This window comes from Mytilus trossulus, chromosome 1 (assembly GCF_036588685.1).
Source record: "Mytilus trossulus isolate FHL-02 chromosome 1, PNRI_Mtr1.1.1.hap1, whole genome shotgun sequence".
Lineage (NCBI taxonomy): Eukaryota > Metazoa > Mollusca > Bivalvia > Mytilida > Mytilidae > Mytilus > Mytilus trossulus.
In genome coordinates, this window is record NC_086373.1 from 9899498 (window position 1) to 9911650 (window position 12153).

A 12153-nucleotide genomic window follows, 5' to 3' on the forward strand; every position below is an offset into this window, starting at 1 on the left:
GGCGTATATACAAATTTTAGTCCTGGTATCTATGATGAGTGTTTTCATACCATAAGAAAAGAGATAACTTTAGCTTTCCGAATGTTGATCTGCCCATTTTATGCAGTTACCTGTTGTTGGAGTATGCATCTCCTAGATGATACCATATTCCGAAACTTGTGTTTCACCTCATGAGTTTCTTGTTCAAATGGTAAAGTTGAAGTAATTTCCTTTTAATCATAAAATTTGGGAAATTATGAAAAATTATGAAATATATTTCCCCTCATGCAAATTTCTAATTACTTGTACGGAGTTGACTATACTGAATACCCTTTTTGGTTTGATTCGCTTTTCATCATTTGCATGCGTTTTTATATACTCAAATATTTTGGCAGCGAGCATCACTGACATGACGTTGATTGTGGAAATGAGCATTTGCTGCATTATAATTGGCACCGTTCATGTTATGTCTACCACTGGACTGATTCATCTGGTGATGGACTGTAATACCCTAAGGTATCACCTGCCATGTGGCCAGTACTGCGGAACTGACATGAAAATACGAGTATTCTTCCATTAAAAGTTGTTATCAAATTTTGGATACTCATTTTAAGTTAAAGAATATAACCTTTGATTTCTGATCTGTATTTCGGTATTACTTTATGTAATTTATGGTTTGATTCGCATTTTTACATTAAGATTAAATTTGGGATATTCAAACATTTCAAGGTGCACCTCATCACAAAAAACAAACATATATGGTATAAATGTTATCTGCTCTATGGTCGGGTGGTTGTCGCTTTGACATATTCACCATTTCCTTTCTCAATTTTATGGTATGTTTGTAGAGTTGATATGGATATAAGCAATTATATGACACAGCGCAGTCTTAAAAAATAAGACAAACCCGTACCACTTAATGCTTATTAAAGGAATCGAAATGCAAAAATTGAAGCATTTCAAACGAGAAAAACTAATTTATACATGAATATATATACATGTATATATAAATATGGCAGACATGATTTGATAATGGCATTGAACTACAGATTCCTGACATTGAGCAGGCATATAAAAAATATCCCGAAGTTAAAAGTGTGTGAGCAATCAACCCTTCTTGAACCTTGGACAGTGGTGTAACAACACTAAATAAGAACAAACTAAGTTGATTTAACTTAACTCAAGGGATCGGAATGAGGAACATAAAAATACAAACATAAAAACAAGAAATACACAAACCAAAATAAGTTATATAGTTATGCTTTGTTTTCAACATAAGTTGTCGATAAAAAAAACCGTTACAACTTGTACTTTTTTTGTTTGTGTGTGTATTTAAATATCCGTTTCATTTAATGTGTCTTGAATAAAGCATAGAGACTATTGAACAAAATCCAATTTCGTTGGATGAAATTAAACTAGATTTCTTTGGTTGGTTTGGATATTTATGAGAAGCGTGAAAATGTTGCGCAAAGATTGTAGAGTTTTAAAAGTCAATTTCCAACTGCGCTTCGTTAGGTCTATTTGAATCTTTCTTTACGAGTGTATGCTTATTTCTAGATCTGGCATTTAAAAATGAATAATAGCTTTACATCAAACAATACTAGTACCGATAATCTTTATTTCAGACGATTTGAATTTATTCAGGATTCCCCAGTATCTGCTATACTTAGTATTATATTTTTAGCAATTGCATCAGTTGTTGGAACCTTTGGAAATGTTATGATTTTAATGATTGTATCGAAAACAAAGGAACTAAAACAAGTGCAATCTGTTTTCATTGTGAATTTGGCTATTTCAGACATGTATGTTACTTTGATAGCAGATCCTATGAGTATTGTTGGTAAGTAGCTATCTTATTGAGTATTTACAATAATTGGTATGTAGTGGTACGTTAATCTATCGGTGGTCATACAATGCAAATTTTTATGGTTAAAGATAATAGTTTTGTCCGAGGATGACTATTATTTGTGAACTTACTTTTAAATGTTTAGACACCCTTAGTGGACGACCATCACATATTATAGGGGAAAATTAAATAATAAAATATCAATTACATTAACGGTACCAATTTAGCTGCAGCATTTGCGCATTTCGACAATAATGGATCCCTCTGTTTTAAAATGCCATATGGTTTGATTACGTAAGAAGATTATGTGTGCCAATTTTCACGAAATTTTTTTAATTTGATAATATGCAGCAAGAAATGAAGTTTATTTACTACATTCGTGTATATTTAATAAATATGAGTTGTTTGAAAAACAAATTGCAAAAATTTAAAGAAGATTTATATAAAACAGAATTTACGAATAATTTAACAAAAAGCAGCTTGTGTTTGTGTTTTAAACCAAAAAAATTACGTATTCCTGCCGAATGGAAAAATACGTTTACAAATCCGAATTTTTAGCAAATATATAAAATCTGGACCTCATTTTACTCAAACAGTGGGACATGAAGGCGTATTTTTTTTTTTATTACATATTTGATTTAATGAGGCACAAAATATTCTATAATCAAAATGTCAGCAAAATTTCAATATGGGATCATAACTGTATCGTATGCCCTTAAAGTAAATCCGTTTTATAATAACTAATAAATAAAAATACAATATTTCCAGTACTAAATCAAAAACCAGATGCACAGGTATTACCTTAAATGAGAATATATAGAAACAGTTTATAGCTTTTTAGAAAGCTCAAAGTTGTTGACCTCTTATGTTGATGTGTTTCTCGCGTTTTTGGTTAGTAATCGTTTTATTTTTCTCAATCGATTTATGACTTTTGAACACCAGTATACAACTGCTGCCTTCATTCGAAGAATGCACTATCGAGTTTGTTATACATGGGAATTATAATCTTGAACACTAACTAAATGATCGAAATAAAACATAAGGTAAAACGTATAGAATATATTAATGTATTTTATTATATGAGCTAGAAACATCCTTTAATAAACATCGGAGGGTATAGGAACTATTTGCCAATTTTAGCCCGAGTGATCATTACTTTAATATTGGATACGGCAACAGAAGTTTTGATACTGTTCGAATAGAATAGATTTAAGAGGAACATTTTAGATGCGAAACAAAACTTGCATAATCGATATGTAAACAGAGAAATACAATTAACGCTGTCAATACAAACGTTTGAAGATGTGGTATGATTGTCATAAGACGACTCTCTAAAAGAGACATACTAACATGGAAGATAATAACTGTATGTCAACGTACGTCCCTCGACAATGAGCAAAACTAATACCACATATATAGCTTTGACATGTAAAACAATTTAAACGAGAAAACTAACGGCCAGATTTCTGTTACAAAAAATAAACGAAAGAATATATACAGCAGCACACAAGCGGCAGGGTTTAGCATTTTAGAGGGCGCCTAAAACTAAAAAAATCAGGTGAAAGGGTAAAGAACGTTATCTATGCATCACTGGTTATGTATTCAGCGAAGGATTTTGTCACCACAAAATACTAACACCTTGCTTAATTCATTGAAAGTAGGAAGATTTGGTTTCGATGTTTCGCCATTGAAAACGTATTATAAATGGATAGCATTTCCTAAAATTTATCGAGCCCGTTAATTGTGAAACGATCCGGGTTAAATCATCGATCCTTTTAATTAAAATGAGACTAAAAGTACCAGAGGGATATTCAAACTGATAAGTCGAAAAATTAACTGACAATTGACAACGCCATGGCTCAAAGTATAAAGACCAAAAGACAAAAAAAAAAAAGAAACAAAATCACACCACAGAAAACAAAAGACTGAGCAAAACGAACCCTACCAAAAACAAGGGGTGATTTCATATGGTCAAGATGAATAAGCAGATCCTGCTCCATATGTAGCACCAGTCAAGTTGCTCATGTCAGTACAAACCCGATATTCAGTCTAACTCAAGAGGTTATATTTAGGAAAAGGGGAATTTGAATAAACTAATTATTTAGAAATATTATCAATTTAACACTGTAACCACATCTGGTGGATAGTTGTCTCATTGGAAATGATATAGCATCTTCTTATTTTTATGTTCCAATAAATTCACTGTGAAATATTCATACACACCACTGTTGTTAGACTACGTTAAAAACAAATCAAAACAAAACACAAACAAACTAAAAGTATCAATATTTTATTGAATTTAAGAATGCTACCAGTTACTGGAAACACGAAACATTGAAATGTGAAATAACCTTTGCCCAGTATCCATTTACTCGTGGCAAAAAAAGCAATATTCCTCAAGATATGATTATGTCCCATCATGAAGACGTAATTGTTTTTACGTACATGCAGACTATTTCTGTTATATTTCAAGATTTGCAAACTATAAACTTTATGTGAAGATGAAAGGGTAATAATTAAACTTTTCTATTGTTATTATTTACATATTACACAATTAATCCATATAGAAACATAATACCATTATTTTATTCAATAAAGTGTGCGCTCGGAACACACACAACTTTATAGTTGTATGTTTAATCAAACTTGCAAGAACTAAAGCAAACTCGTGTCATAAGTTAAGTTAAACGTAGAGTTACAGAAAAAAACAAATGTTATATAACAAGAATTATGTAATATAACAGATCGTGGGAATCTAAGAAAAGTCATTGATCAAGTCAAAGGATTCATTGATACATGCACTTTCTAGTATAAACTATTGATAGGTGTTAACTACTTAAACTGAAAATATCAGCACGTAAAAGAATATTTTGTATTAGAACTTCAACATATCCGATTGGGGCTTGCTTTTAAGAAATCAACTGAATATAAAATATCTGCTTAAGGTAAAATATTCCAATTAATTTTGGTTCTGGTAAATTATATACAAATGCCATATATAACTTTCCATTGATATTAATTCACAGGCGACTTTATGAAACAGCGTACCAAAATGTAAAGTGAATGTAAATTCTCTTCGGCATGTATGGAGTCATTTCCGATAAAGTGAGTTCAAAAATCATAAAAGTGACAAGAGTACATAGCAAAAAATTGACATGGCTTTAATTGAAGGCCATTTCAAATTTGCTTACTATTATTTTATATTCGTTATCTCTATCATGAATTTTACGGACTCCATCACGTAAGGGTTGATCGTTATGGGCATATTTACGTGAGGTTTTAGCTCATATAATATATATATATAGATTATCGTTGGTCATCTCAACGAGATGGATTTCTCTCGGTTCAGCCTGGACGGACAAAGAATGAAAAGCAATATATTTGAGATTACCAATGATAATCTGTTTATCGATATGCTACCTATGACGACGTTGTTAATTTCGTTGACAATGACACGTGAACCCTGGGTTTATAGCGATAATTTTTCATATCACTCTATAGAAAGAAAATTCCCATTCAGTCCGATCAACGGAAAATTTCGTAAAAAAGTGATAATCTTAATTCCTCAGAACCAATTTAGTATATTGGCAATAACAGACATTTCAGATGTACAGTAGTTGTCGTTTGTTTATGTAATATATACGTGTTTCTCGTTTTGTTTATATAGATTAGACCGTTGGTTTTCCCGTTTGAATGGTTTTACACTAGTAATTTTGGGGCCCTTTATAGCTTGTTGTTCGGTGTGAGCCAAGGCTCCGTGTTGAAGGCCGTACTTTAACCTATAATGGTTTAATTTTTAAATTGTTATTTGGATGGAGAGTTGTCTCATTGGCACTCACACCACATCTTCCTATATCTATTTCAGATATATATGTATCGGAACTCTTCTATCTAAGACATTCCTCTCTCACAAAGACAATCATGCTTCGTAATCGTCTAAATCATATGTAAATAGAAATAAGAATTAATATTCAACGTCTAACATACAATCCAACGATACTAAAACGTTTGTCCTTCATGCGACTCACTAAGGTTTTGGTTGCTATATTTAAAATATGTATCTTTTTATCAATGTATGACATTTGAACATCAGCAAACTACTGTAGCCTAAATTTTAAGTGTATTTCTATTATTTGATAAATAATACCTCTTTTTATGATTTTCAATTCACATATACCTGTATATACATGGATTATTTTATCTGCTACTTTTTTTCTGAGAACAATTCTACAAAATTCCAGACAAGAAAAAAAAGGACAAATTCGGTGATGTCAAAATCGATCGAAGAATAAGTAAGCACAAATATACTGATAGAATATTGTGAATATTTTATACGCAAACTCAATCTGTGTAATAAATATGAATGTATAACTTATGTATGGAAAAAAATATAAAATATATTTTTTTTTTATAATATGGTCCACCGTTTCTCCATGGACGTTGGATCATTGTAAACACAGGCCCCTTTTTGTATTCTTCCCTGGGTTATTCAAGGAAAATTGTATTCAGGTGATTTTCAATAAATGTATTTCAAGTCTTAAAAAAAAAAGTAAGCACAAATATACACGGGCCATAATTGTATTGCACAATGAGTGATTAAAGTTGCAATAATCTAAATTCTATAATTTAAAAAAATCTTTCCTTTCAGGTAAAGTAGAAGGCCGACCATTCTTTTTGCAGTACCCAGTTCTCTGTGAGATCATTGGGAAAATGTGTACCATGTCATGTATTTCATCTTTAGGTTCCATCACATTACTTAGTCTGAACAGATACATATTAATTTGTCACAACTCATATTACGAGAAAATATTCACTCGAACATCATGTATCATAATGTGTATATCGATGTATATTGTTGGAATGGTTATGGTTTTACTTAATTATGATGGAATTGGCGGACATGGTTTTGATGACAAAAGTTTGGAATGTATTTGGGACAGAATGGCAACATATAGTTACACCGTTGTATTGTCAGTTTGTCTTGTGTGGGTTCCCTTGATAGTTGTCGGAATGTCGTACTTACGGTTGTTCTATTATGTTAGAAATAAACGAAAACAAATCGTGAGTAGAGAAAATGTCCCAACCATTGACAACAGATCACTTCGTCTAGCTAAGACAATATTTATTGCATATGCAATATTTTCAACCTGTTGGATGCCGTTCGCTACGTTGCTTGTTGCTGATTCAGATGATACGTTTCCGCACGAAGTACATCTCTTTATTACAGTTTTTGCTCATCTGCATCCATCAATCAACTGGTTAATTTATTACAATACAAATGGAAATTTTAAAGCAGGATTTCATAAAATATTCAGAATTTGCAGCCGAAGATATAAAGCACAGCAAAATGGCCAAGTCTCGCAATCAGGGACTACCACAACGAGAGTTACCCGGTATTAATATAAAATACTTTCAATCTGAATATTGAATTAGACCTATTAATTACAATTAGTTAAAAAAAACTTTACTTTGCTTAATTTATTTCTCTGTTGTATGAATTAACTCACTTTTTATTATAACGAAAGTCCATTACGATCTACCATTTTCTCATACATAGGGATAAATCTAACACATAAAAAGAAATTCAGTCCATAATCATAAATCTAAATTTGAGTTGACAAAATTTACGGAACTGGTAATGGAGAAAGTTTCTAAAACTTGAAAATGAGATAGAAATTTATATGCCCAAGATTATATAACTTTCATAGTCCTATTAGTACATAGCATCCACAATTGTTATATGTATTTTCAGTATATTTCCTGTTGTAATGTAACTCTAAAGTATTTCAAATGTTTCAACTAGATTAGTGAAAACATTTTTGATATCATCAGAAGATGTCAATAACATATACCTCGCATTTAAATGCTTAACTTTACAAAAAAACCCGTTCTGTTTGAACAGCTTATTTAAAAATATTAATATGAATAAAAAGATTAGTCATTCCATTAAAGGGGCACTAGCTACGAGATATATAAAAAATCTGAAGTATGATGTGTTTTGTTCAATCACTAATGAAATGGAAATAGTGAAACAATAATTTGCATTTATCAGCAAAATGGTTCAATTTTGTAAAATTAAGCTAATAAACATTGATAATGAATTATTCACTTGCAAGTGAATAATTTGACCTCATTAAATCCGTATTCATGTGAACTTCAATTTCACCCCTTAGAAAGAGATAGAACAACGCATGCATTGTCCGTGTACGATTATTTAAAGGAAAAGAATGTCAACATTGAAAGTGAAACAAAGGTAAATAATTTGATTAACTGATTCGATCCAAAAAAAATCGTTCGAATAAAGGTAAAAACGACGAGAATTTTTTTTGTTGCTCTTTTACATATATAGTATAGATACCATTATTTGTCCAAATTTTATATAAAAAAAAGTGGTTAACTAAGAAACTATTACATTGTAGTTATCATACATGGTAACTCAACAAAATCTAATTGAATGTACATGGAAAATGTCTTTTTATACAGTTTTTAAGAGACAGTCGAAACTTGCACCTGGTATAGTAAAACTTGTACTATTAATGTTATGCCTACCAATCAAGGTATTACATCTCCCGCATGGAGCCTTTCCCGAATTATTGTTTAAACTTTAATATTAATTCCGGATATTGATGTGAGATAGGAGAAAATTACTAGTTTATAATCTACTGTCTAAATGACATTAATTCTAGTACTTATCAAGTTAAAACAATCTCGCATGTAAACATATAATATGTGTACATAAATTAAAAAAACACAACAAAAAACTACTTTTTTTTAATATAATATTTAAAAAATATATAAAAGTAACTTAGATTTAAAAGAAAACAATTGTATCACATTTGAACAAATATTTGAAAATAATAAAATACAGTTCGGTGTTATGTCATGGTGTTAGTTGTCAGTTCTTTTCCACATATAAGCTTTGAATGTCCCTATGCCATAATCCGCCTATCTTGTCAATAATGAATACACAATTATATTTTATCATCATTATAGTACCTCATGTCATAATCCGCCTCTCTTTTAAATAATGAATATACAATTATATTTCATCATCATTATACACAAGATATAAATATTGACATTGAACTTATTGAGGAAACTAAAACTTTAAAACAGACTAAAATTTTAAAACCCCAATTTAAAAAAAGTTATATCAACTATTATCAAACTCTTAATGATGATAAAATAAATAACTTAAACGAAAATAATAAAATCTATCTATATAAATTTCTTAAATCTAATATGAATAACCAAATGAAATACTACCTATCACACCCAAGTAAAGAAACAAGAAAAATGTTAACCAAATTAAGAATAAGCGATCATTGTCTCTTAATAGAAACTGGACAATATACCAAAATACCACGAAATGAAAGAAAATGTAAAATATGTAATATCTTAGACGATGAATTTCATTTTTTCTTCAACTGTAAAATAAATAAAAATAAAAGAGAAATCTTTCTAAAATATTAAATACAAAAATATGTAAATTTTAATACACTTAATTTATCTGATAAACTCGTGATAATACTAAATCCATCAACACCAAATGATATAAAAGCAGTTGTTTCTTTTATTAAAGAGTCATTAGAACTGAGGAAAGGAGAACAGTAACTGTTTTTATCATATTTCTTATACTATTGTCGAGTTTTCATTGTGTTTGATTATGTTTATTTTGTCAATGTATTTGCCATAACCAAAATTGGTTTTTGTATGTTTTGCAAATAAATAAAGAATTATTATAGTATGTAAGCAAATATGTACATTTTTAATTGAACAGCACGGTTATATATTATCATATATCTGGCACACTTCTTGATTCATTTATTGTAGGGTTAAATAAATTCCCATCAAACATTTGTTCATGTTATCTGAAATCGTCATCTATTGCTAATTAAGAATCGTGATTCTGACCACAAAGATAAGGTATGAGCTTGTTGATTATTAGAATCATAACATCGTCACGCGCCACAACATAGAAGGCACCACGTTTGACTCTTATCTACCCTTGAAACAGGAATACAAATGGATGATTGATCCTAATAAAGGACCCTTTGCAGATGATAAATGAAATAAAAGGATTTTGTATTTAAATAGTATTGTATATCATTTTATTTGTTGGCATATGAGTATCAATCAGAACTGAGTGATATCCAACATTAAAACTGAATCTTGTATGTCAAAACGAGAACGAGTCTTCAGTGTTATTTAAATAAACCCACATCTTAGTAGTACCTGTATTGGGCTTATAAACCAGCAGACCAGACACCCATTTCGTGTACACAAATCTGATCAGTGGCACTCGAATCAAAGGAGTATTTCCGGTAAGGACCGATTTTGGCCTCAAATTTCATGTTCCTCTGACGAAAGATTTAGACCACTTTTTAAAAACTCAAGTGTCTATTTTATTTGAATCAATTACTTTATGTGAAAGATTTTAACGTATTTAGTTATAATTAACGCACCGTTTCAAGCTGAAATATGAAAATCTACCAAATATGCCGAAAAATGTCATTTTTCAGATGTTTTTTTTCAAAATGAAAGTGGCGGCATCCGTGTTCATCATCAACCTTTATATATGTTATGTATTATCATAAAATACAACTTACATTTCAATATTAAGGACGAACACGAATGCGGCCACTTTCGTTTTACACGAAAACCGTCTAAAATTTCCCTAAAATGCTAGAATTGTGAAGATTTCAGTAATTTAGCATGACTTAATGGTGCTAGTATCCTATATATGTGCATTCTATTGTCAAAATCAGCCCAAAGTTATGTAGCAGAAACATTCTACTATCCAATGAATAACTAAAAGTTTATACATTTTAACAATTTTGTAAAACTGCTATATTTTGGGGCTAAAAAGGGGTCTTAATAGACCTACTCCTGTCTATTGAAAGAACTATACGCGTTAACAAAAGACGGATGTGATTAATAAGCAAACAGTGGTTGGATTCAGTTCATTCTTCTGACAGTGTTCTATGTTGTTTTTTTTATACTGATTTTGTGGTTTTGTCTTTTAAATTTTTTTTGTATTAATTTGACATTTAAAGTTCGCTTTCGACTAATGGGATGGTTATTCCTTTGGTATATTTCGCCTATTTTGCAGAATGGAAATGAAAAATACATAGCTGTACGATATTGATGTAAATCTACCGTAATACGGAAGTCGTAAGGGGACACATAAAAAATTAGAATTTTTTTTTTCAATTCGAGATCACGATAAAACATAACTATTTTACCGTGATCTCGATCAAAAAAATATATCGTTATCTCGGTAAAACGAAATTGTTATTTCAAAATCTCTTATTATTATATCGTTATCTCGGATTATTTTTTCAACAAAATAATACGAGATCTTGACTTAATACATAAACGTGATAACGATATAATAATAAGAGATATATATAGCGATATAATAATCTGAGATCTTGATATAAACCACGAAATGAAAGAAAATGTAAAATATATAATATCTTAGACGATGAATTTCATTTTTTCTTCAACTGTAAAATAAATAAAAATAAAAGAGAAATCTTTCTAAAATATTAAATACAAAAATATGCAAATTTTAATACACTTAATTTATCTGATAAACTCGTGATAATACTAAATCCATCAACACCAAATGATATAAAAGCAGTTGTTTCTTTTATTAAAGAGTCATTAGAACTGAGGAAAGGAGAACAGTAACTGTTTTTATCATATTTCTTATACTATTGTCGAGTTTTCATTGTGTTTGATTATGTTTATTTTGTCAATGTATTTGCCATAACCAAAATTGGTTTTTGTATGTTTTGCAAATAAATAAAGAATTATTATAGTATGTAAGCAAATATGTACATTTTTAATTGAACAGCACGGTTATATATTATCATATATCTGGCACACTTCTTGATTCATTTATTTTAGGGTTAAATAAATTCCCATCAAACATTTGTTCATGTTATCTGAAATCGTCATCTATTGCTAATTAAGAATCGTGATTCTGACCACAAAGATAAGGTATGAGCTTGTTGATTATTAGAATCATAACATCGTCACGCGCCACAACATAGAAGGCACCACGTTTGACTCTTATCTACCCTTGAAACAGGAATACAAATGGATGATTGATCCTAATAAAGGACCCTTTGCAGATGATGAATGAAATAAAAGGATTTTGTATTTAAATAGTATTGTATAACATTTTATTTGTTGGCATATGAGTATCAATCAGAACTGAGTGATATCCAATATTAAAACTGAATCTTATATGTCAAAACGAGAACGAGTCTTCAGTGTTATTTAAATAAACCCACATCTTAGTAGTACCTGTATTGGGC

General features: G+C 30.1%; 1 protein-coding gene across 1 annotated transcript; it reads left to right on the forward strand.

Annotated features, from left to right (window-relative positions):
- Window positions 1–1551: 1551 nt before the first annotated feature.
- On the forward strand, window positions 1552–7225 carry LOC134699287 (melatonin receptor type 1B-A-like). Its single transcript, XM_063560892.1, has 2 exons — window positions 1552–1819; window positions 6474–7225. Exons 1-2 carry the CDS (start codon window positions 1552–1554, stop codon window positions 7223–7225), a joined length of 1020 nt encoding a protein of 339 aa, XP_063416962.1.
- The last annotated feature ends 4928 nt before the right edge of the window (window positions 7226–12153 follow it).

Coding starts and splice junctions, on each gene's coding strand:
- LOC134699287 (XM_063560892.1), top strand. CDS start 1,552: ATGAATAATAGCTTTACATCAAACAATACTAGTACCGATAATCTTTAT. Junction 1,820..6,473: donor AGATCCTATGAGTATTGTTG/GTAAGTAGCTAT, acceptor CTTTCCTTTCAG/GTAAAGTAGAAGGCCGACCA.